Genomic DNA, 27623 nt, shown 5'->3' with positions numbered 1-27623 from the left:
AAACGTCGTAGGACTTCAGGTAAGTATGGGTTCGAATTATTCTAATTTCCGCGGAAAATTTAGGGGTTGAAATTTAAAGGTCATCGATAATGAAATTTCTTTGCAAAAAAATTGCAACTTTTTTACAATGGGGGGGGGGGGGGGTCAGATGTTGTAAAATAATTGAAATTTTCTTGCAAAAAAGTTGAAATCATCTGGAAATTTTATTTCATTTAAGTTGCAATTTATTCGATGCAAAATGCTACTTGGGATACAGGTGTTCATTATAAAGGAAAGCTTCCACAAGGGTTCCGAAATGATAATTAAATAAGAATTTCGGAAATGTTTCTAGAAACTCATTTCGGAAACTTTATCGAAAAATGTCTTGCCAGTGGCTTGTTTAAAGTACATTTCTGAAACGTTTCCGCTGCAGTGAAGCCAGACTTCAGCTCCTGGAAATCGGTTTCACAACATTACCGTAAGGTGACTAAAACATCCCTGGTAGCAAAAAGACCCTGCAGTGTTACAGAGAGCTATTTTTGCAAAGTTTTGACAGCCTTCCTACAGAAAGAATTGCCACAAGGGCTGTAAAATTAAGTTTACCTACCGAAACCTTTCCAAAATGATGTTTCTCGGATATGGTTTCTTACACCACCTCTAGGCAAAGCATCGGTAATGAATGACATCCCAAGAAACATTTTTCATGTAAATGTTGCAACAAGTTGAAACAATGTTGGTATTAGTTGCAACAAAGTTTCAACTTTCGGTCAACTTTTGGTCGATAAGTGCCGATTTTCGGCGATCTGATCGGAAGACAAAGTTGCAACCTGCTGAGATTGCAAAATTGCGGAACCAAAGTTGTTTAAAATCTAAAGATAGGAATCCAGCAATACTTTGAAGTTGAAACATGTTTCAACTAAATTGCAACTAGTTCCAACAATGATATCTCCTTCGGTGGAGAGAGTAGGCAATCTGCACATCAATCTATTAGTTGCAAGAATCAAACGATTATGTTGCAGGTTGTTGCAACCTCTGCTACTTGGGATACAAGGGTTCCGAAAACGTTGCGCTAGAACAGTTGCCTCAACTTTATAGAAAAATGCATTATGTCAGGCATTCTTCGGAGCTCTTAGGGCCACGTTGCCACGGAGAGGATTGAGCATCCCTTCCCGCGGTGATTGCCGGAAACATCTGGAACCGTTTCCGCAACTGTCCAGGATAACGTTGGAGGGAAAGGCTGAAACATTGCGGAAATCTTGTCAAGGTGGAAGTGGGAGGCGTGCTCGGAAACGGTTGTTATTGTGGCAACGTTGCAGAAACTTCATAGAAATGTTTCCGAGGAAAGCCAATTGATATACCTAGGGCCTATCTCTGCCTTGCTGCGGAAAGTTTACCGTAACGCTTCTGCTAAACCTTCATTCTGTCGCGACCATGATCTGGCATCCCTTTCCGCGTTAAGTGTCGGCAACTCTGCATGCGGAAGGGTTTCCGCAACTGTCCAGGAAACGTACGGAAATACAATAAAAACAATTAAAAAAACTGTTAACAAGGCTACGTGGCTTTTTACCTGTTACCCGCTTTTTTGTTTTTTATTGTATATCTTGTCACGGGCTGCGGAGCATCTGTCATATCTCATGTTGTATGGAAAGAATATAACGTTGCGGAAACCTTTCCAATTGGAAGTGGAAAGCCTAGTTTCTGGGCGAAGACGGAGAGACTTCCGCGGTTACATTTCCGTACGGTTTCCTACATTCCTGTGGAAACGTTTCCGAAAGTTTGCAGAAAATAAATTTTTCTATCTGGGTAACTGCAAAAATCATGGAAATCGGCCCAGTACCTATAACGCTCAAACGAACTATGACAAAAAATACAAATTTGCATTTTTTAAATGGGAAAATTCGCAACTTTACCACGTAATATAAAAAAACCTCTCGGATAACATCGGACGTTTCAAGGACGTACCTAGACATCAACGTTTACCGTGAAACGTTCCAAGAACGTTCCGACTTCCGATTTCTAAAACGTTAAAATCCACGTTGTCCAATGTGTAGTGCGTAAACGTTTCGCTGTCGACGTTGCCGGGACGTAGAACTCTACGTAGGTAATCCGAAACACTTCGCCCTAGAAAAGGTGGTACATGCGAGGAGCGCTAGGTGGAGCTACATTTCGAGGCGCTGATTGCTCAAAAAGTCTAATGCGCGTGCGCAGCCAAAGTCGGCACCAATCAATATCCTGGAATCGCAGTCTAATTAGGTAAAGGGAAGTTGTGCCTGTTCGAGTGTGTCCACCTTCGTTATCTTGATCTCGGGGCACCAAGTGATTTTCGCAGTTTAATACTGTGCGTGAAGTGATACTTTCCTCGGTGTTTCATAAATTCATGAAAGGCTCGTTAATTATCTGGTTCACATTAGTCCGTTCCTAAAGTGTCTCAATTTAATGTGAACAATATTAACCTGCAGATTTCATGTCCTACTCCAAAAGCGAAAGCATAGAATAACAAAGCTCCCTGTTAAAAATTTCTCATGGGATATTCACTCAGGCTGTTTAGGGCAGGGGATCAATTCCCCTGAGAAGTGACTCCCATGGGAAGGGGCTCTCATGAGAAGTGGCAAGTTCGCTTGTTAATCGAGGGTAATTTAGCGAGCATGAACGTCCCCAGCGCCGCGCCGATTCCATGATGGAAAATTCTTGGAAATTTCTGCATTAAACGCAGTTTCAAAGAAACAAAAATAATAAAAAAGTAGATCAATTTTTGGAAAAAATGAAGTGAATAACACATGAATCAAATACAAAAAATTACCTTTATGTAGTTATTGAAAAAAAGAAAAATAAATGAATGAAATTGAATAAAATAATATAAAAAATGAAATAAATAAATGAAAAATTAGTAGATAAATAAAATGGATTGAAAAATAAATAACACAAAAAAATCAACCGTGAAGCCAGAAGTCCGCCAACCAAACCTTTTAATCTACAGGACGCGTGGGGACGCACGGACGGGACTGAAGATCCCCAGACTCTCATGAGTGCAGAGGTGACCCCCTATTCACTTCCTTGGGAGCACACTAAGCAGCTAGTTACCGATTGCCAAATTTTTTATGGCAATAATTCAGAGAAACGAAATCAGGACCTTTTTATAGGGAAAAAACCTCGCGTTCAATATAGGCCCACGCGCAAGGGTTATCGTTCTTTTATTAGCGAAAAATTCGAAATCTGCCGAGAATTTTTACTTAATCGATGCGATACATCACACGTCAGAAACAGTGACGAATCAACTTAAATTCGTAAAATTACCAAAGGAACCCTCCCCCTCCCTGCACTTAAGTCAAATATTTTAGCAGCAACTAATTATTTACAGAGAAAGCAAGAATGAATCGATAGACCGGCACACGGCATGCGGCAGTGCCGCAACAATAAGATAATACCTATAAGATTTCTGCTGTTAAAAAATTATCATGTAAGTCAGTAAGTCAGAAAAACATAGTGGCCGAAGTCATACAATCAAAGAATATTATGATCACTTGGCAGTCAAGAGAATAAAAAATTTAAAGAAATAAAATTACATGTCTTTCATCTGAATGAATACGAGACAACGGTAACAGCTTGGCTCAGCACATCATGGTGGAGCCGTCCCGTAAACCGTACGCGCGTAGTGACGCTTCTGGTCTAACGCCGAAAAATTTTAGAATTTTCTCTCTGGAGCAAGATGGCATGGCGTGGCAGCAGCTGATCCGGGCCGACAATTCAAACGACGCGACGCGGGCTGCGAGGAAGATTTCGGCGTTGCCATGCAAGGAGCCAGAGCTACTGACTCATCGAACAACAGCAAAGAAAAAAAATAACGAGCGCCCCCCCCCCCCCCCCCCCCAAAATAACGAGCGCAAGTTTTGATCCCAAAAAAGAGGTGGGAAATACTGGGGGGGGGGGGGGGGGGGGAGCCACGGATCAAGGATGCTTCGAGGTTTAGAGACAGTTCTACCATATTATGCAGATGCCAATCAAATCTGTCTCGACGATTTTTTAATTTTCAATGGTTTTCACTGTTTGACGCCAATAATTGAATCATAGTTTTCCCTTAAAAAATTGTTTTTTTGCGATGTACAAGCATTGATGTGCCAGGAACTATTTTATTCTGAAGAATCTGCGTCAATTTTGCGACTTGAAAGTAATTTGTTGAGGGGGGGAGGGGGGTCGTAAGTGGTCGTTTTCGGGCGTTAAGTGGACCCATTTTGAACTTAAAGCAGTTATGACGGTCTTAAAAGTTTAAACATTTATTTACTCTTCAATGGGGTAGTTGCATGAAATTTTTTTAATTCAATTTCTAAAAGTTTGAGGTCTACTGAGTATTGAGGTATTTTTTAAATAATTTTCCGGTCACCGGAACTTTGAGAAAAAGGTCCTCAAAGTCAAAAGCCATTTGAAACGGGTCTTTTCCCGCGCTTCGAAACTGGAACTGCGTGACGTCACATGGTATACACCAAGGTTCGCCGTATGTCAAATACGTGTAAATACGGTCTTTTCAAAAATTCGCGAAAAATCGATTTTTTTTTTTGTCTAGACTTGATTTCTTTGCGTCGATGAAAATTTTAGGATTTGATTAATAATTTCAAAACAATTTTGAAAGCTCTCCATCATGATTTCTTAGTGAAAAAGGGAGTTGAAATAGAGTTTTTCGCGTATCTTCTGCCGCTGCCGAGAGCCGCGCGGTCCGTCGGATTCGGGTGCGCCCAGAGGGCCCAGACTGCTTCGGCAGTGTTCGTGCGTTGTGGCCAATCAGAGCTCGAGTTGGGCTCTCTAGGCGCTGGTGGCGCCGGTGACCAAAAATCGCAACAACACCATAACATAGACTTGTTCTTATCACTTTTCTGATCTCAACTAGCGCTGTGTTCCAGTTTATGATCAAGATACGGTTCTGATTCTACCTTTTGGCATGATTTCCGACAGTATTTTCCGAGGAAAAAGATAATTTAGACACTTTAAATAGCACAATTGATCATACTTCGGCTCGGTAAACACGCGGTCGAGATAGGAATGATGGCGGTGGGCGGGGCCTTGTATACCAACTGACGTCACAGCCAATGAAAATCGTTTATTTCTTACTGCGATTTTGCGACTTATTATCAAGCTTTTACGAAGCTTTCGACTCAATTTCGGAACTTGCAAATGCGAAAAACGGGTTTAAAGTTAAAAGTTATGCTGGTAACAGTCATCAAATTCAAAATCCCAGCTGCATGCAACTAACCCATTTTAATATGATCAATTTGCAAATCGGTCGGGAGGCTTGACATTGATCGCCATGAATCCCTTTGCCCCCCACCCCCATAGACCTGAGGGAGCTGCGGGGCAAGGAAAGGACTCTGAGTTCAAAAACCTATCGCATCTTTTTTCCAGAGAATCTACGTCAATTTTGAAAGCAAGGAGCAACTCGTGGAGAGGGGCACCATCCCTCTCTTTTCGAGTTCATTAATAGGATGGGCAGATTTTGAATTTTCAGGGGTAAGTTTCAGTCTTGTGCGTACTCTTAAATTTAGATGCAATTAATTCACAGTCCCATCAAGAACCTTCGCACTTATAAGACTAGGATCTCCCGTTAAGCTCCTTGAAGAGAAGGGGGGAGGGAGGCTTCGAGGCTGTGAAATTCGGATCACTTATTACCAATTTCCTAAACAACCACTCCCTCCTTCCTAAACCTCCAAAATCGTCTGACCTGGTACAACCGAGAATGGCGCTTTATGGGGGGTAGTCCAGGTCAGTGGTGCCCATTTCCCCTGAAAACTTTTGAATTCATACGTGTTTCCCTCTAATCTGAAGTTATCCACCCCCCTCACCATGGACGGGAGTCTGGTGGGTATGAAACGTCCCCAGATGAGGGGGGTGGGGGCCTCCCCTGGAAAATTTTGATATTGTCTGGGGCAATCTGAGGCGATAAAAAACGCTCCCTCTATTCCCTCCTTTCTTCTCTCTCTTCTTTATTTTCTCTTTTACGGTTTTTCTTCTTTTTCTACTCCCCATTCTTCTATTTTTCGTTTTTTCCTTCTTTTTTTTCCTTCCTTTTACTTTGTTTTCTTTTCTTTTTCCTCCCCCCCCCCCCTTATTATTTTTTCGTCAATTCCGTGTCAGGGTGTCAGTTAAGTTGGCAATTATTGTTTACCGGGGATTGTCTGCGGCACAATTACTAGCAATGTCGCATTGCCGCTGCCGTGCGCCGAAACGCAAATCGGTATACTGCGCGTGACAAAAAAAAAAAAAAAAAAAAAAAAAAAAAAAAAAAAAAAAAAAAAAACCAGCTATTAACTTAGGTGACGATACATATATCATTTTTTACACTGGATGTTCCATGGATATCCATAGGTCGTTCAAAACATAGGCTGTGTGGCCATGAATATATCCATGGAACATCCATAGAATATTTGCAGATATTCTAGAAATTCATTCTAGATATTCATAGAATATCTGCAGATATTCTATGGATGTTCTGAGGATATCCGAAAACCGCGAATATTGTACGGATATCCACAGCATATTGTGTGCTATCTGGGATTGGTTTTTGTAACGATTCATGCATTCCCTTTCATAGAAAACCCCGAAAAACTTAATTTTTTGGGCTTGAAAAATCAAACAATGATTTTTTCACATTAAAAAATTACAAAAACAGCCTTTAATATACATCGAATGAAAGATCTTGTTGAGAACTTTCATTTGAGCCCAAGATCAAGTTGATCCGTTGCTCCGTTGAAAAGTTATGGCGGTGTGTGCGTTTGAACTTTGACCCCCTCCCCCTTGGAGGGCTAGACGGAAAAGGTCACCGGATTTAGGCCTCTCCGATGATCCGTTATGATTCCTGAAAGTATGGATGGAAAATCTCTTGCGGCCATTTCCTATGGAAAATGGGACAGCTTCTTTGTAATCAAAGACGTAAAAAAAAATTGGGGATTGAATTGAAATCTTTAAGTAAGAAATTCGCGATTTTTTATGTATAGAAAATCAGGAAAAAAATTCAGAAAAGAAAATTAAATATGTAAGAAATCACAGATTTTGTACGTAAAAAAAAGGTCAGAAAGAAATTCAAGGAAGGCAACTTTTTTTCGTTTTGAAACTACGATTTTTTATAATTAAATCTGTCGTCACTGAATTTTTTTCTGACTTTTTGACGTAAAAAATCACTATTTTTCTTTTACCTCTTCGAGCATATATTTTTTATGTAAAAGTTTTGGGAACACCCAAAAAATTGGGGGGGGGGGATGTCTGAACGGAAAAGCTGCTAAATTGACCGAACCGGAAATACCTTTGTAGTTTTTATTACAAGGAAATTAAGCAAAAAATTCTCATGTCCCCTAAAGATTTTTTGTAAAAAAAAGTATAGCCTGAAAACTGGATACAAGAACACATTGTTCTGAACGAATAAACCAGAGTTTTTAAAAGTTCGAGAAGATTTTAATAACTTATCTTTATCAAAATAGTTAAGACATTCTTATAAAAAATTGATGCAAGTTAATAATATTTAAGAAAAGAAAAAGAAAAAAAGGGGGACATATCATTAAAATGTACATAATTTTTTTCACATATTCATGAACAACAAAGGTACTTTTGAAAGTAGGTATACCATCTTTAAAATATTCATGATAAATAGTAGTTTTTGCCCTTATCCAGTTTTCCCAAATTCAAAAAATGTTTCAATTCAACAATAAAAATATTCACTTATACAGTGCAAATTCGCCCCACTCATACAGAAGCCTCGTTTGCTCAGTAGGTAGCGCATTCGATTCCTGATAGGCAGGTCCCAGGTTCATTCCGGACAGGTGGATAATAATTTGAAAGTTGATCTCAAGGAGAATTAATTGACGACCGATCCAGATAGGTAAAAATTCTATTTTTTTCTTTACGATTTGTCATTTTAATCATTTTAGGAAGCAGGAGTTTTTCTGCGCATAACTTTTTATGTAAAGAAACTCGATCTTTTAGCGTAAAAAATCTTGTACTCTTTACGAATTATTCTTGTAAAAAAGACTACATCGGAATTTCACTTTCGGTCTATTTTACGTCTCTTTTTACGAATTTTTTTTTGTAAATTTTACGTCTTCGTGCTACTAGGGTTTCAAAAAGACTATTTTGATGATCCATGATCAATAGTTTATTGTTGGTTAAGGTATAGAGAATGGTAAGTTTTGAAGCTCGTAGATGAATTACCTGAGACTCAAGTATTATATAAATCGATACTTGACTTATTATACCTCGCGACTTTTAAATTTTTTGTCGACATAATTCCGCTACTTCAGCCGCCACATTGTACCTAGATCTCTACCATGGAGTAGGAACAGTTATTTTGGCCTCATATTTCGCTTTTCTGACCCAGTAAACCTGGGAAAATACACCCAACACGTCATCATGAGGGCTTTATACCCTTCCATCCTCAAATATAGAACCAAATTTGGGCGCCATCTTGGATTTCGGGCTCCGTAGGAGATCAGAGATAATTTTGAACATGCTTGAATTCTACGACCAAAAGTACGTGGGAACCGATACCTATCATGACGTAACGTGACTATTAAAATTTTTTTACCCTCAACGTCGGTCATTTTTTCCGCCATTTTGAGGCCTAGAGCCCCCCCCCCCCCCCCCCCGATAATGTAAATTTAACTTCATTTTCGTATTTTACGACCCAAATAACTTAAGGATAAACACCCTACTCGGCACTTTGAGGAGCATGTGCCCCCTACCCCGTTTTTGGCCGCGATCTTGGATTTGGGGCCTTTAAAATGGTCTGAGTGAATTATGGACTGCGGATTTGAGTTCTACGACTAGAAATAGATAGGAATCGATACCTGAGTCGACCAATAAATTTGTTTTGGTAAATATCATCCTCCCGCCCGCCCGGGGGTGATTTTGGCCGCCATCTTGGATAGGAGGTGACTTTTTGAAAATTGAGAATGCCAACATCGAAATTCTGTTTCTAGACATCAAGACGAAGAGATTAAGACATCCTCCACACTTCAATCACTAATGGTGCCACGTGACCCTAAAAATGAACAATGCGCCTGCACTAGTTCTTTGCCATGCCGCGAGAAAGAACTGCCTGTGTCACAACTTGAAAACGCATGTAAATTCAGTAAGGCACGGCATGTATCGGGTCCTGACTTTCTTGCGACAGAGCTAATATAAATCACTCTTTGATAGTTGCCTCTTTATTTATCAAAAAGCTCAGTTTTTTAATGTCGTGGGCGAATTGAAGAGGGAGCATGACGCATCTGTGTCTCTGGCGAACAAACTCTGATTGACAAATTGTTTGGAGGATAGTTCGGAAAAAAGCAAAATTATTCGAGTGTACGCTTCTTATTGGTTTAATTTTTATTGAGTTTGGGAGGTGAGGTCAACTTTCACGCCATCAGAGGAAGTAAACGGGGTGGACCCTTATCCATTCCTCAAATACAGGGTGTTTCAGACCACCCGTCCCAGGCCTTTATCTGGGTTGTTTTAGGTCGCACGAAGTCGTGGACCGCGGGATTGAATAGGGAATTGACCCCCAAGGAATCCGAATTAAATAAAAAAAGTCAATCTTAAAAAAGGTGGGGGTAATTTAAAAATATTACTAATATAATAATGGGAGGGACGGGGGAACCCAGCTCCAGTAGGAGAATCTTCAGAATTGGAGGGGTACGCAATCACGCCGTAGTCCGGGGACTTAGAAGGAACTACTAATTTGTTGGTTTTTTTTGGGGGGGGGGGGGGATAACGAAAACAGAGGAGAATTTCTTCAAAACTGACGGAAAGGTACCTTCTTAAGCTTATGTCAACATTTTAGAAACGTTTGGAGAATAGGCTGATAGCGTATTGGATCGTTCGCCACATTAGATATTCAATCATTCATTTCGTCACGCACACATACGCCAATGGTGTTTTTATAAAAAAACATTCAGCGATCAGGAGGGGGATTCGGGGATACTTTTCTATGAAAGGTTTTGAAATTATCCCTAGTACCCCGTTGTTGAAAAAGTTCTCTGGGAAAGGGAAAAATAAGAATCAACTTATCGATCTCCTCTTAACTGCATGAAACCGAACGAAATGCGCCCTAGGTATATTCTCACGGGGAAAAACGTATACAGGGTGTTTCAGACCACCCGTACCAGGTCTTTTTCTCGGTTCTTTTAGGTCGCACGAAGTCGGGGACCGCGGGGCTGAAAAGGGAATTGATCCCGAGGAATCCGAATTTCCTGGTCCCGAAACCCCCCAACCCACCCTTGGGGGTAAAGGGGGGGTCACGATGCTAAAAGTCACGGTTCTCGACCGAGTTGCGGATTAATCACATCAGAATTGAAAAGCACGGAAAATTTCATGTGAAATTGACCCCTAAAAATCCATAATCGGCCCATCCAAGGCCCAAAAATGATCCCCTGAAGAGGGGGACAGTACCGCCCTCCATAATTTCTCTTTGGTCTCAAAATTGACGTAGATTCTCCAGAAAAAGATGGTTTCCCAAGTAATCGACCCCGAAAAATCCAAATTTCATGGTCCCGAAGCTCCTCTATCACCCCTTGGAGAGTAAACGGGGGGCCCAATTTTACAAATCGGGGCTCCTTTCCGAATCGCAAATTGATTGCATCCAAATTGAGGGGCAGAACACATTTACATCTTAAGTGACCCCCAAGAGTTCTAATTGACCCCCTTGAACGGCAGAAAGTAACCCTTGAGGAGGGAGGCTTCGCCCTCTCGAAAAATTTCTCAAGATTCCTCTTTTTGGTCGCAAAATTGACGTCGATTCTCCAGAAAAAGACGGTTTCTCCCCAAAAGGGCGGGTAACGGAGCTTCGGAACTATGAAATTCAGAGTCCTCGGGGTCAATTACCTGGGAAACCGTCTTTTTCTTGAGAATCGACGTCAATTTTGCGACCAAAGAGGAATCTTGAGAAATTTTTGGAGGGGGCGAAGCACAGTGGGAATAACAGCCGATCTAGCGCCGAAAAAGTCTTGACGCGTTCACTTTCCCATTGATTATTCACGCTTAATCGGTCTTATTTATCTAATCATACACTAATAATAACATAATGCGCCGACATTTTGTAAATTCAAGAGTTATTGAGCCAAAAAGCCTCCCTAAAAATGGCCCCTTTTCGGGAACCCGGGGATTTCATTTGTATGTGGCTTAAATGAAACCTTGCGATGAGACAAGCCTCCAGTAAAAATTTTAGCTTGAGTATATCGACGGTGCAAGTCGGCAATCATATAACTCGTTTGTGGTGTCTGAAAATCTCCGCCTCGATGTTATTCTTTTGAAGGAGAACTAATTGACATCATTCCTTGAAGTCTTTGCAGAATTTTCTTCGCACAATGAAGAAAAATCATGGCAGTTTTAAAGAATTGCCGTTGAATAGTTTTCCGTTTAAAAAATAAAGTATGACAGGAAGTCTGCGACGTCGCAAACCGAGTTATGTGATTGCCGACTTGCACCGTCGATATGTCTTGTTTCCGAGATACAGCGTTGCAAAGTTGGCATATTTGAGCTTTAAAATTCTCATATTTTTATGGATTTTCTTCCAAAAACCAACTCCAAAAAAGACTTTACAATACTTACACGAAGCGCACACGAAAAATAACAATATAAAAAGCCTCCAGTAAGAGTTTTGACTCGTGCGTAAGCCTTGTTTTGGCAGTACAACGTTGCTAAGTTTACATTTTTCTGCTTTAAGAATCTCATTTTTTAAAGGTTCTCATTCACAAACCGCTATTACTGCGGATCGACCTGTAATTAGAGACATAGAATCAACAATTAGTGATACTCGTAGATACATAGTATAATTTTTAAAAGGATACAATAATACAGTGTTGCAAAGTTTTCAACTTTTATCTGGGAAAATGTCTATTTTGTGTTGTTACTTTATTGAAGACAAGATTGAACAATCGTTGATACGTGATATTGTGAAGCAAAGAAATGTGGAGGTCTTTTGTCAATCTTAGGTAAAAATTGGAATTAAAATGGCACTGTTGCCAATTTTATTTAAGTTTCTCTTAACATTCCATTATAAAATAAGTTTAAAATAAGGATACTTCCAATAATTATCTGATTTTAAAACGTAATCCAAGTGGATTTATGGCATACAATGAATGGCTCAGCATCAATGTTGCTATCAAAATCTAAAAAATTCTAACTTGTCTTGGTTGTCAATTTTACCTTTTTTTAGGCAGAGTGCAAAAACAAACATAAAATATGGAAACGCTCGAGTTTTTTGAGTACAAATACATCTTGATCAAGACAATCATCAAACACAAAGACAATCAAATACATTCATTGTTCCTTAAAGAATAGAATATCTTCGACTCAAGAATTACAAATGATGAGCATATTAAATAAATGAAAAATAAATTCAATAAATAAATCTATAAAAAAAAGAAACTAACGAAAAACATACTTAAAATTATTAAAATACTGTTGCATGGATGAGTCAAAAATTATTATTTCGGCATAGCTACTTACTATTTTTTCATTAATACCTAAATCTTGGGAGTGCCAATCATATCAATCTCATAAATGTATGTATGCATGTTGAAAACATATATTTGATCCAGATGCCTCAAAATAATTGAGATACTTGGTAAAAGTAAAAAATCGGCAACATGTTGAGGTACTTGCTTTATATTTGAATGCAAGACTATACTCATGTATCAATTGAAGAAAATATTTTCACGGAAATTAACAAATAAATATGAAAAAAAATTACAAAAGACTAAAGAAATTATAAAAAAATAAAATAAAATAAAATTAAATTAGAAGCATCTTTATTTTAAAATCATTTTATTATTTTTTGTTTGAAAAGAATTAGGAATAAACTTGGCAGCAGTATTTTTTCAAAACCAATCTTTACCTGGGACTGACATCAGCCCTTGATATTTTGCCGTGATACGAGTTAAGATACCCATTGAAGTCATGTTCAACAAGAAAAAATCGTAATCCATACAGAGTTCAAAGTTTTAAGCATGGCAACGCTGTATCACCACCGGTCAAAGAATTCTTCTTCAAATACAAACATTCATCTACAGATGACGTACATGGTTAATTTTCTGCCTCAAATAATGATTAAATTCTACGAAAGTAGCTTCTTAAACATAGAACTTAAAAATATAGACATTTTTAAAGCTCAAATATATAAACTTTGCAACTCTATAGCGTTAAAACTATACTTACATTTTGAGTTAAATTTTAACAATATCATAAAATTGCATCTAAACCCCAAAAACATATCTTTTAGCGGTCACTAAGTTCGTTTTTAAGTTAAGAAACTTGATAAAATGAACATTTTTATAGGTTTTGTATGTCAACTTTGCAACGTTGTATTAACAGAATTAGTAGTATTAATGTTTCAATAGAATTATGCAATCGATAATAATACTAACATTTGATAAAATGTCACAAAATATCATAGAACATCCAATTGAATCGTTCTCAGGAAATAAGATACCTGAAAATATGAGAATTTTAAAGCTCAAATAAGCCAACTTTGCAACGCTGTATCTCGGAAACTAGACGTATAAATAAGCTAAAATTTTTACTGGAGGCTTGTCTCATCATAAGGTTTCATTTAAGCCACAAACGAACGAAATTCCCGGGTTCCCGAAAAGGGGCCAAAAAAGGCCCTTTTTTAGGGAGGCTCTGTAGTCATGGGATCAGCTATAATTTCCTTTCCTTGAGACTATTTTGGTTTGTGGTATTTGATCAGCCAGTAGAGTAAAATAAAATATTTCTCGTCGTTTTTGCTATTGTCGGTTACTTTTTTCATTATCCTGTGGAAGTATCTTATTTCCCACCTTTTTTGGAAAAGTTTGTGTGCCTATGTGTTAGTGTTTCAAGATTTTATGAGTAAGAATGAATTTAATCCGTATCGTATTACTAAAGATGTGAATATAGATAAGATTGACATAGTAGGTAAATGGCATGTATTCAATGTTAAGAGCAAATGAGGAGAAAAATCACACATGAAATTTTAAATTTCCTAAAAAAACCGTTGCACAGAGGAACAGCTATTACCAATCAACGGATAATCACGTTTCCTAATTTTTTTTTCTCATTCTTGTTAAGATAACAATTAGGTAGATTCCGAACATTTAATTTATCATGAAGTGTTCTAAAATAGGAAATGTAATAGTGGAAATCCATACAGGGTGAGCGAAAAGTCCCCGACCCCCCCTCTAACTTTTGAACGAATTGAGCTAAGGAAATGAAACTTTGGGAATGTTCCTATCTCAAAAGGGACCATCTTTTGAGGGGGTCAAAATTTTGGTCCCCCCAACTTCTTTTTTTCAAATAGCAACCCCTATCTTGTGTTACCTCATTCGAAAGAGCATAAAGAACTAAGAATTTTGGCGCAAACCGCAGATCAATATCTCAATTTTTGACCGAGTTATGATAGGTCAAAGGTCAAATTTGACCTATTTTCAAAAAATCATAACTCCGGTTCAAATTATCGTAAAGAAAAAAATAAAACGGGAAAATTTACCAAATTGTGTTCACTTTTACGTAAAAATTGCAGAAATCACTTCGATTTAATTTTAAGGGGGGCTTGGACCCCCAAATACGTCAAATCAAAGGTCATTCAATTTTCCCGCGAAATAAGCCAATTTCCTCTGGATTTGCCTCCACATTATCTCAGTAAGGTCAAAATCAGTTCAACATTACGTTGGCAAGTCCCCAAATTTCGGGAAAAAATAAAAAAACGAAATTTAAGGTGATTAAATTTGACCGTTTAAATTTCGTTTTTTTAACTTTTCCCGAAATTTGGGGACTTGCCAACGCAATGTTGAACTGATTTTGACCTTACTGAGATAATGTGGAGGCAAATCCAGAGGAAATTGGGTTATTTCGCGGGAAAATTGAATGACCTTTGAATTGACGTATTTGGGGGTCCGAGCCCCCCTTAAAATTACAGCGAAGTGATTTCTGCAATTTTTACGTAACAGTGAACACAATTTGGTAAATTTTCCCGTTTTATTTTTTTCTTTGCGATAATTTGAACCGGAGTTATGATTTTTTGAAAATAGGTCAAATTTGACCTTTGACCTATCATAACTCGGTCAAAAATTGAGATATTGATCTGCGGTTTGCGCCAAAATTCTTAGTTTTTTATGCTCTTTCGAATGAGGTATCACAAGATAGGGGTTGCTATTTGAAAAAAAGAAGTTGGGGGCCCCTGTCCCCCCCTGAGGGGGGACCAAAATTTTGACCCCCTCAAAAGATGGTCCCCTTTGAGATAGGAACATTCCCAAAGTTTCATTTCCCTAGCTTAATTCGTTCAAAAGTTAGAGGGGGGGGGGGGTCGGGGACTTTTTGCTCACCCTGTACAGCCATTTCACCAATACACATTATTTTCATAAAGGTAAAGTGAAGTATATTGTCATTATTTGGAAATGTTGGCAATTAATTCCTTTCGCTCAATGCATCTAATATTTTTCTCCTCAAGACTTAATGTGAAGCATAACCATTTTTTTAGTGCAGCAAGTGTCAAGTAAAACTGAAAATATAGACGGAGTTAATTAATACATCTTCTCCTCCAGGCAGGATCGAACTCACAACATTCAAAATAGGAACGAGTGATCCTACCAAGTAGGCTATCGTTTCGGCACTACTAGCAGTGCTGAAACAGTTGTTTATAAGCACTCGTTGCCTGAGTTGCGCGCGCGGCGCACTGCGCAGTACTGCGCACGCACTCTCCCCATGCAACTCTGTGATCTGACGCCAAACCCAACGGTTCACATTCATTCTGAGCACATGTCCAGACTTAGATTTCATCGAATATCTCTGAAAGGCTCATGAAGGTTGGTTTCAACCAAGGATTTTTGTAATCTTGATAGTATGACGAGTACGTAGATGTAAATATCTCCTTGAATCTGTGTGAATCTTGGAAGATGCAGTCTTTAGAAGTTTGAATTTGTGACTTCTTCGGAGGCTAACTTTAAAAAATTGCTGTAGATCAAAACAGTGTATATAAGAGACAAAAATGGTATCCTTACTTTTAGAAAGGTCAGTTATTGTAAAAAAAAATCAAAAGTAACTACATGACGCACTTCAACATACACACGAGGCTACTGAATGTAAACTCTCAGAGGCGGTCCTCCAACAGCACTGCGCTAACCGGTGCGTTTCTAATGATTATCATTGATAAAATCGACCGTATGAAGTAAAACATGACTGATTCTTGATCAGTATGTCCTCAGGAACACATACATACCAATTTTGGCCATTTTCATTGATGTCGATTTTCCAACTTTTTCGGCGCTAGATCGGCTGTTTTTCCCACTGTGGCGAAGCCCCCCTCCTCAGGGGGTATCCCCCTCTTGATCGCTGGATGTTTTTTATAGAAATACCATTGGCGTATGTGCGCGTGACGAAATGAATGATTGAATATCTAATGTGGCAAACGATCCAATACGCTATCAGCCTATTCTCCAAACGTTTCTAAAATGTTGACATAAGCTTAAGAAGGTACCTTCCCGTCAGTTTTGAAGAAATTCTCCTCAGTTTTCGTTATCCCCCCCCCCCCAAAAAAAAACAAAAAATTGGTAGTTCCCTCTAAGTCCCCGGACTACGGCGTGATTGCGTACCCCTCCAATTCTGAAGATTCTCCTACTGGAGCTGGGTTCCCCCGTCCCTCCCATTATTATATTAGTAATATTTTGAAATTACCCCCACCTTTTAAAGATTGGCTATGGAGGCTATAATGTTTAACCCCCCCCCCCCCTTAAGCTTCGAGCTTCTCTCAAGAATATGTGGCGCAGCAGCAACAATAAGCCTCATTAGCATGCATTTGAGCTTCCTACCGCCTTGTAGAAATTCACTGCATTACCATGTATGACGAGAAAGTAAAAATTACGGTTGATTTTGGAACAACACTCACATACCTTCACCTGAAATACCACCACCAGATGAGCACGGGTGGAAATTACTCAATATCGGAGCATTAGATTTTGACTGTATCTCTTGAGAAACAATGCCAAAAACTCTAAATGACTTTATGGAAAACGAGAGTGAAATAGACTTTTTTGAGACAGGAGGACATCGACGGCCTTTAAACCCCCCCCCCCCTCTTTCCCCTTGTAAAATTATGTTAGTGTGAGTGTGTCAATGACAAGCCCTGAAAAAAAGTCTTTTAAAGTGGAAGTTTCGCGTTTATTTAACTGTTTTCTTGACCATTTTTTGGGGAGAGCGGGAGGAGGAGGGAGGAGGATGTACCCCCCTCCCCCTCGTTAAATTATATTAGTATAAGCGTGTCAATGTCAAGCCCCCAAAGTCGCCTTATAAACCGGAATTTTCGCGTTTATTTAACTTCTTTCGGGATTAATTTTTGGGGGGAGGGGAGGGAAAGGGGTAGAAGATGTACCTCCATCCCCTCCCCCCTCCCACAAGAGGTCACCACCCATTTTTGCGAATAACGCTACTTCAAGGAAGTGGCCAATCTCGACGGTTTTTGTAGGGTGGGTGCTGCTGCCCCCCCCCCCCCCCCACGAGGGATTAGGCCACTCCTCGAATGAAAAATGTATGTTCTATCATTGTAAGGATAAACAACTTTACGATATTACGAACCCTCTCCGTGTTTATGGCGAGAAATCGCGGCGAAATGGTCATTCACGCGGGAATCTGAGATATTTCGGCATTTTAAGCCCCCCCCCCCCCCCCCCCATTAGGAGACTGCCGCAGGTCATGGCCGAAGTCAAGCAAATTTCCGGAACGAAATTGTACAAGCTTTCAGATCGGTTTCGTGAAGTTTTGCCCTAAAATCAAGCCTTTTCCAGAAAATGGGAAAATTCGCGGAAAAGTCGGAATTCCCTGCTAAAAATGAGTGTAATGTTAGCATATTGATAGCAATGTGCTAGTTTTAAGTTTTCGAGCATAATACTGAGTAACGTAATGTTAGCAATATGTCCCCACTCAACATAGAACCTTAATACAATCTTAGTATAATATTACACATCTTACACATCAACATTGCAGCCATATTATATCCATCTTAGTAAGAATGAGGTAAGATTGCATCAATGTTGATGTGCTACTGCCAGGGACTTGCCTGAACATTGCAACAACATTGATAGTAAGGTTGAAGTAACATTACAATAATCTTACATAATATTGATATGCCCCCGTCAACATTGTTATAAGGTTGACACTTCTTGACATCTCCTTGATTGCCGGTCTATCAAGCTTACATCAATGTTGATATTGTCAGTCTTATCTTGACAATACTGATTTAACATTCCATCCATATTAGTAACATTGCATCAACATATGTCAGCAAATAACAACATTGCTTTAAGATATCATGCTGAGTGGGCGATACTATACCAGCTTTATGTGAGCAATAAGTTCGTTAGTGATACCCTATATGATTATATCCTAGCCATATGTGTGTTATATGTTAGCATTAAGTTGGTCAGCATTATACTAGTATTACACTCAGCAGTGTAATGCTAACCATATACGAGTTATATGTTAGCATTCAGCTGGTCAGCACTATACTAGTATTATACTTAGCAGTGTAATGCTTACAATATACGAGTTATACTTTAGCATTAGCTTAGTCAGCAATAAACGAGTATTACACTCAAAAGTGTAATGATATGCATATACGAATTATATGTCAGCATTAAGTTGATCGAGTAGGTAGGTATTTACAATCCAGAGTCATAGAATAATAACTATTGCTGACGAAGCTAGCGAAGCTATTATGCCAGAGTGTTATACTACTTAGGGGTCATGTATGGGGTAGTGTTGAACAATGAGTTATGTATTGACATTAAATTATACATTCATATTAATAACTAGTGGATGACTATATCTTATCGGTTGCCAAAAGCGATTTTCCAAACTACGAAGGGAACTGAAATATATAGGTACAGGAAAATGGAAAATGAATAATAATTTCCCAGAATTATTGAGAAAGTCAATGATAATGACATTGATTAGATTTCTTGAGGAAGTCAATTATGTAGGTATTTTTCAAATCCTGTTTTGAGTTCATTCCGAAATTTCAGGAAAAATGAGTGCTTCCACTAAAATTACTTTTTTTATTTTTCTGTTACTGCTAAGGAGAATGCTGAGGCATTAAAAAATGGGCATAACATAAAACTAAAAAAGCAGAGGCTCATTGTACAACGATGTTAAGAAAAATGACTTCTTCGCAAGAATGTAGTTAATCCTCCACTGAAAAGAATGAGTCCGGCGTTGGAACCGAGTCAGTCCGGGATCATCATTCCCGTAAAAGTCGTGCCTTATCGCCGAAAAACTCGGGAACTTCATCCGAGCTTCACGGGGTCGGAGGCCGAGTCGAGCCCGGACCAAATTACCATAACGTCCGGGCCATCCGGTTCCGGGCGGCCCGGGAGCTTCAGCCGGGCTAGTCGGGGACAGACTCCGAGGAGCCCGGAAACCTGGGTTTTTCCATCGGGCCTCGGCCCGCGCGCACCAACACTGGCTTGGCAGGTATAGCACGATCCTCCTAGTCAATGGGGATGCACACGTGTTGGAACAGGCCGGGTCGAGTTCCTCGAATTCGCATCCCTTCGCACGGCGCGGCACGGCTCTCAAAAGAGAAAGCGTCAAGGTTGCCAGACGAAATATCTAATTATATATTACGAATTAGTAGATCATCCTACGCGAGATAGCAGCACTAGTACCTGCTCACGAATTTTTACATTGACTCTTACGGGAGTCCAGGGTCCTATAGAACTGGTCCCTGACCTCACTTTCGGAGCGGGCAATGGATGAGTCGAGGTTCGGGGGGAAGGATCCTCTGAGTTGACTAGGGTCCTACGCGAGAATGCGCTGCAATCACCCGCTCTCAACAGAACGGCGTCCTATAGTACTCGTCCCTGATTACACTCATGAGTGTATAGCCAGTATAATGCTAACTATATACTCGTTAGTGTATAGCTAGTATAATGCTAGCTATATCCTCGAGAGTGTATAACTAGTGTAGGTAATGCTAGCATAATGCAATTCTGTGTGCAAATCACATTATGCTAGCTATACACTCATTTTTAGCAGGGATTCTAGGCAATTTTGGAGAGTTTAGGGGGGCCTACTCCCCCCACCACGATAGAATTTGCGTAAACAAAAAAATCTAATTCTACTAGTTGAGAGCTTTAAGGGGTGGGTACAAGAATCATCGACACAATTCGATCGAAAAATGAAAACACAATTCAATCGACATAGATTCAATCGACACAACTCAATAGACATTTTTTTCATCGACATACTTTCAGTCGAAACATTTTTCATCGACATAAATTTTATCGATGTATTTTCGATCGACATATACTCGATCGACAATCTTTACACCGACACATTTTCGCTCGAAAATAACACTTTTAAATCCTTGAAAAAACCCCATTTTTACGTCTACATCGTTTTTATCGACGTCAGTTCACTCGACACAGTTCAATCGAAAAATAGGATCGCAATTCTATCGACATCGATTCGATCGACACATTTTCGATCGACACAGATCGATCGACGAAGTCAGTATTTTTACAGCGATTCATTCGACATTATTCCAATCGACATAGATTCGCCCGACACGCATCGTTTCGGTCGACATAGTTTCGATCGCCGTTTCATCCACGCCTTCTAAAACGCAACGCAGCTAACTTATGATGGTTGCATTCCCGCCTTGTGATTCGAACTGCTTTATTCGACGACTCTGCGGTTGAACTCAGCGTGGTTTTATCTATGTGATTTTTGAGGTAATTAATGAAGCAGTACATCTTTGCACGCTTTACTGTAATAAACTGAGCAATAATATATTCACACCATTCAAGACTATTCAATTCATATTTAATGACTTAAGTGAAGATGTTGAACTAGTAATTAATTAATAACCTGTAGTTATGTATCCGTACACCTCTTCTAAAGATGGTTTAGAATCTCTTTCGTAATGCGAACAAGTATGTTAGTTGAAGTATTAGGTACCACAATCACCTTGTTTGACTTATTTTGTTTGAATCATATTTAAAAAAAAAATACGCAACAAGCCATAAACACACAGGGTGGCTCAGACCTACCTTACCTATCAGGCCTTTTTTCGGTTAATTTAGGTGGGACGAAGCCGGGGACCTTGGGGGCGGATAGATAATCGACCCCAAAAAATCCAAATTTCATGAGCCCCTCAGTCTCCCTTAGGGAATAAAAGGTGGGTCCGTACTTTAAAAGTCAGGGCTTTTGTCAAAGTTTAAAAGTTTTTTCATCGGAATCAGGAGGTGCAGAGATTTTTGACTAAACTTGCCACCAAGATATCCAAAATTGACCCACTCTTATCCAAAATACTGACTCTTAAAAGGGGGGAACGGAGCCCCTTTAAATAAATGAAAGTTTCCTAAATTGACGTAGAGACTCGAGAAAAAGACGTATACTTGGGTAATCGGCCTAAATAAATCTGAGTTTGAGGGTCCTGTCGTCCCCGGGGGCATTTCTGATGGGACACAGGCTGTGCCTCATCATTTGTCCTTTCAGAAATTACTCATTTTCTTAACATCAACGAGCAAATTAAGATATAAATAAACCCCACCACGTGATCGATAAAGAAATGAAGAAATATAGGTACAGGGTGTTTCAGACCACCCGTACCAGGCCTTTTTCTCGGTTGGTATAGGTCGCTTGAAGTCGGAGACCGCGGGGTTGAATAGGGATTGACCCCAAGGAATCCGAATTTCGTGGTCCCGAACCCCCCCCCCCCACCCCCCTTGGGCGGTAAAGGGGGGGTCACGATGCTAAAAATCCCGGTTCCCGACCGAATTGCGGATAGATCGCATCAGAATTGAAAAGCACGAAAAATTTCACGTGGAATTGACCCCTAAAAATCCAAAATCGGACCATCCAAGGCCTAAAAATGAGCCCCTAAAGAGGGGGACAGTGCCCCCTCCATAATTTCTCTTTGGTCTCAAAATTGACGTAGATTCTCCAGAAAAAGACAGTTTCCCAGGTAATCGACCTCGAAAAATCCAAATTTCATGGTCCCGAAGCTCCTCTAGCGCCCCTTGGGGGGTAAACGGGGGGGCCCAATTTTAAAAATCGGGGCTCCTTTCCGAATCGCAAATTGATTGCATCCAAATTGAGGAGCAGAACACATTTACATCTTAAGTGACTCCTAAGAGTTCTAATAGACCCCCTGAACGGCAGAGAGTAACTCCCTGAGGAGAAAGGCTTCGCCCCCGCCAAAAACGTCTCAAGATTCCTCTTTGGCCGCAAAATTGACGTCGATTCTCCAGAAAAAGACGGTCTCCTATGTAGTCGACCCCGAGGAGCTCAGGGAACATGAAATTTAGAGTCCTCGGGGTCGATTACATGGGAGACCGTCTTTTTCTGGAGAATCGACGTCAATTTTGCGGCCAAGGAGGAATCTTGAGACATTTTTGGCGGGGACGAAGCCTCCCTCCTCAGGGAGTTACTTTCTGCCGTTCAGGGGGTCTATTAGAACTCTTAGGAGTCACTTAAGATGTAAATGTGTTCTGCTCCTCAATTTGGATGCAATCAATTTGCGATTCGGAAAGGAGCCCCGATTTTTAAAATTGGGCCCCCCCGTTTACCCCCCAAGGGGCGCTAGAGGAGCTTCGGGACCATGAAATTTGGATTTTTCGAGGTCGATTACCTAGGAAACTGTCTTTTTCTGGAGAATCTACGTCAATTTTGAGACCAAAGAGAAATTATGGAGGGGGGCACTGTCCCCCTCTTTAGGGGCTCATTTTTAGGCCTTGGAGGGTCCGATTTTGGATTTTTAGGGGTCAATTCCACGTGAAATTTTTCGTGCTTTTCAATTCTGATGCGATCTATCCGCAATTCGGTCGGGAACCGGGACTTTTAGCATCGTGACCCCCCCTTTACCGCCCAAGGGGGGTGGGGGGGGGGGTTCGGGACCACGAAATTCGGATTCCTTGGGGTCAATCCCTATTCAACCCCGCGGTCTCCGACTTCAAGCGACCTATACCAACCGAGAAAAAGGCCTGGTACGGGTGGTCTGAAACACCCTGTAGAAGAAGAAAAAAGTTCTGCGTGGATGTAGAAAGATCGGCACAGTGCATTCGCAGTTTTTATTAATTTTGTCTCTCAATGAAAGGACTCTCCTAGGGGCAATGCCGAGTTGGCTCCCAAACTTTCGAATTCGCTCTCGTCGTGATTTTCAGTGTGCCGAGTTGGCTCCCGCTTGAAAAATGAACTGGCAACGCCGTTGCAATCAGATGAGTATATCAAACTTAACTCCACAATAACTCGACCCCTAGACAAACGGCGGGAAAATAAGAAACAGTTGTTAGCTGATGTGGTATTGACCTACGCAATGGATAACAATTTCCTTTCTTTCATCAAAAATTTATCATGCAAATTTTTGCCCGTCACATTGAAGTAATAAATTCATGACACGATTTCAACACTTTTAAATGATTTTTGACGCAGCGAGTTTTTTAAACTACTAAAGTTTACAATTTACTCGTTATTTCCCAATATTCTCCGCGCTCGTGCTGCTATATATCACGGGCAGTACTTTCCACATGGACAGGTGAGTCGACAGTAATTCAAAATTTAAGGGCGAAGGGGGGAGGAAAAATTCCCGGATTTTACATTTTATTTAAATAAAGTGGAGGCTCGGAAATTTTTGCCACTCCTTGCCGAGTATCTACAATCTTATCGTCAATTCTGCAACCATACAATCATCGAGGCATATAGAGGTAAGCAACGTTGCCCTTTTAAAATAATCTTTTTTTCTCTGCCTCTTTTCAAAGGAGCCAACTCAGGCTATGCGATGGGAGCCAACCTTTCTTCTTGTAAAGAGGAATTGAATACTTGAGTAGGCGAGAGCTGGGTGTTTCATTGCATTGCAACGGTTCAAAATTTCACCCAACAATGTATTTCTTTATAAATTTACAGAGCATGTTATACCCCGAAATTTTCAAATAATTTTCGTCAAATCACAAGAAGACTTCAAAATGTTATAGAAATTGAACCCACTTAAGCCCAGGGAAATTTTGGGTCAATCAAGAGCCTTATGGGGTCTCATGATAAACACAGGCATATTTGCAACATATGCCTTTTAATTTTGATGCTCAAAAATATTATTTTAATGCTTCCACACAAACATTAGAAACATTTCTGTTTTATGTTTAAAAAATTAAGTTAGCGAAGGGACAGTAAAAATCCTCTAACAATAATGCATACTCGGCACGATTGAAATTAAATTGAGTACTTGTATATGTTTAAGCAAAGAAGAAGAAAATGAAAAAAAAAAAAACCTGGGAAACCAATAATGCACCTTTTCAGAGGTGGTTTAAAGACTTTCACAGAGAAGTATGCGTTTTGGACGCCTGAAAGCTGAAATGTTTATAGACACAGTTAAAATAACTTTTAAGATAACTTGTAAACTGGAATTAAAATGCGCATCAAGTCTATTCAACGAGCTGAACGTATGGTAATTGATGCGAATCATGTCCAGCATCACTATTACCAATGTGGCGCTTACTAAAACCCAACGAAACCCCTCAAAATATCTCTTGAACAATCAGGGCCGATTTTCCATTTAAAGATCCCGCGCTATGAGATCGCCGGATCTCCAGACACGGCATCCTCATATTACTACCATGTTGCCGCAGCGTTTTAACCTCTCGGCCGGTTTCATTGGGCAGTAGACGAATCACAAATAGGGCTGGCAATGCTGTTGATGATTCCGGATACCTGCGACTCCGGAAGATTTAAGTTAAAAGGTGCGCTAATTTGATTCTCTTCTATGGCACAAGGTAAAAGTGCAGTCCACAACAGTTAGTATGAAATCAGTAAACGCGCCTTGGAGTTATGCAAAACCCATCCCCCGGATGTTCACATTTACAGATTCTAAGACAGCTCATTAGGCATTAACGTGTGGCATTCAAATTCATTTGTCGATCGAACAGATGTCGATGAATTCTATTGCTCGCACAAGCTTCTTGCAAGATTAAAAGATGCAATTTTCGATTGAACAAGTGTCGACGAAATGGTGGTTTTTTTCAATAAGCGTTTTTCGAGCGAAAGAGTGTCGATGTAATAACAGTGTCGATCGAATAAATGTCGATCGAATACATGTCGATCGAAAATACGTCTATAAAAACTATGACGATGAAAAAATTTTCCATGGAAAGTATGTCGATAAAAAAAATGTCGATCGATCTGTGTTGATCGAATCGATGTCGATTGAATTGCGTTCCTATTTTTCGATTGAACTGTGTCGAGTGAATCGACGTTGATCATAACGATGTCAACGTAAAAATAATTTTTTATCAAGGATTTTAAATTGATATTTTCGAGCGAAAAAGTGTTGATGCAAACAATGTCGATCGAATGTAAGTCCATCGAAAATACATCGATAAAAACTATGTCGATAAAAAAAGTTCAATGAAAAATTTGTCGATGATAAAAATGTCGATCGATTTGTGTCGATCGATTTGTGTCGATCGATTTGTGTCGATCGAAAAAGTGTCGACCGAATCGATGTCGACTGCATTGCGTTTTGATTTTTCGATTGAACTGTGTCGAGTGAACCGACGTCGATAAAAACGATGTCGACGTACAAATGGTTTTTCTTCAAGGATTAGAAATTCAAATTTTCGAACAAATCAATGTCGTCCGAATCTATGTCGACTGAATTGTGTTTTCATTTTTCGATCGAATTGTGTCGATGTTTCTTGTACCCACCGCTTTAAGGAAAGCACCATCTTCAAAATTCCCGGAGGAGGAGGGGGGGGGGGGGGGTTACTCCTTGCTGGCCCACGGTCTAAACTCTAGCGTTCGCCATCGGGGGGGGGGGGGGGGGGGGACGAAACCCTCTTCCCCGCCTCAAAGAGAGCCTCCCTAGATAATTGTTAAAATTTAGATTCTCGCGACCCTCTATTTACTCCATTGTTCGGATGGAATCTCTGTTGGAACGTCTTGAAAAACTGTGGTTTTATTTACTTCTCTTACGTACGATTTCGTTTCCTCAACTTGTTTCGAATGTTTTTGAGCATTGGAGTGTGACAGCTCCATGCTCTTAGCTCCCGATTTTGCGACTTATTTGAGGTATATCTTGTCCTTATTCCACAGCGTTTAAAATTTTTTTAGTTATTTAAGTTTCCCCAAAAAATATCTTTCTGCGTTTAAAACATGATTGAGAATTGTCTTATTCATCTCTAATTAGATTGAAGTGAGCGACACATTACAGAAATGGAGGGCACTTGCTCCAAAGGGAGCAATCGCAACTGTGGCAGGGAGAGGGAACAAGATAGCGCATTGGATGTAGAAATTACATCGGATATCGCATTATCTACAATAGCCACAAAATTTTACATGCAAGTTATGGACCTAAATTGATTTCACAGATTCCAAATGGAGAAAGTAGGATGGCAATGCATGTTTTGCCCTAGATTTCAAACGGAACTGGTAGATCATGAGAAAAGGACGAGGTCGCCTTAGTGACTACCTTTATTGACAGCCCTGGGCCATTTTGTGATGAAGTCTCGGCACCTACTTAGCATGCATCAATATCAAATGGTACGTCGCTGCTCTGGGGTTTTCTGAAAAATCAGGGCAAAGCTCTTAATATACCACCCGAGTTTTGCAGACAACTTCTGGCCATATGAACGATGACTCCATATGCAGGACTGCTGTGGTTGGGAATGCATGGTATAAAAATACAAACTTACTGTCTTCATAGTCACCATTCTTCGAACTGCACCAAAAGTGAACCATCTCATCGATGAAGAATAGCATCAGAAATCCAGCGCAAAATACAACGGCAGCCAAGTTAGGTATTTTTTCACTGATTTCTGGAAGAATGTGAACCATAGCTGTGGCAAGAAGAACACCAGCTCCACAGCAGAGACAAAACGATAAAATCAAAGACCTTGAAGAGCGAATTTGGAAGCTGATCAAACGAGGCAGCATCCCAGCGACAAAACAGGTGACACCTAGACCAGCAGTTGCTATTAGATAAGCTCTGATCATTTCTGCTAATGTCGGGGGTTGAGAGGCCCCGGTTAGGCTGTCAAGTAACTCTGTAACATTCATCTTTTCAATTTCTGAAGTGCGACATTGATTCTTAAAAAAAAGTTGCTCACCGGTAAGTCATAAATTACTCCTAGAGACTGAGTTTGACAATTTAGACACTACTTTAAAACTTAGTCAAATACACAAAACTTGAACCTAAGTACTTATGATGTCAATATTACTGTTTAATGAAATATCATGTTATGAGAAATGGATATTTTATTTTCCAGTTCAAGGTCACGATAGATGTTCATGATTAATCATAATATAATAATTGATCGAAATAGCTCAAATCTTTTCACCATAACGTAGATGACATTCGAACTTCTTGAAAAAAACAAGTTTATCAAATTTGGATAAATGCCTATGACTTAGCACATTACAAAACCATATCTTACTAATAAAACCGTCCAACACTTCTCTAGGTGACTCTTTGAAGAAAAAACATTGATGGGACAAAAAAATCAAACGAGATAATAAAAAATGACAACTCCCCCCCCCCCCACACACACACACACACACACTCACACACACCCTCACTCACCCTCACACACACGCGCGCGCGCAACAAGCAGAAAAAACAATTGAGAGTAGAGGGAGTAGGACTGCTGATAAATAAAATTTAACTGAAC

At 39.9% G+C, this 27623-nt stretch overlaps 1 protein-coding gene across 1 annotated transcript in view; it reads right to left on the bottom strand.

The window, feature by feature from the left end:
- Positions 1–27574, bottom strand: part of Zip88E (Zinc/iron regulated transporter-related protein 88E) — a 112187-nt gene extending 84613 nt beyond the window's left edge. Inside the window, exons 1-3 of the mRNA XM_072297219.1 lie at positions 27536–27574; positions 27390–27422; positions 26649–26912 (exon numbers count right to left, since the gene is read on the bottom strand). Coding sequence (XP_072153320.1) covers positions 26649–26889 — 241 coding nt within the window. The 5' untranslated portion in view covers positions 26890–26912; positions 27390–27422; positions 27536–27574. The remainder of the gene's footprint in view (positions 1–26648; positions 26913–27389; positions 27423–27535) is intronic.
- Between the last annotated feature and the right edge of the window lie 49 nt (positions 27575–27623).

The sequence above is a fragment of the Bemisia tabaci genome, chromosome 2 (assembly GCF_918797505.1).
Source record: "Bemisia tabaci chromosome 2, PGI_BMITA_v3".
Taxonomy (NCBI): Eukaryota; Metazoa; Arthropoda; class Insecta; order Hemiptera; family Aleyrodidae; genus Bemisia; species Bemisia tabaci.
The sequence above is the reverse complement of the archived record's forward strand: the minus strand, read 5'-3'. Positions and strand labels throughout refer to the sequence as shown.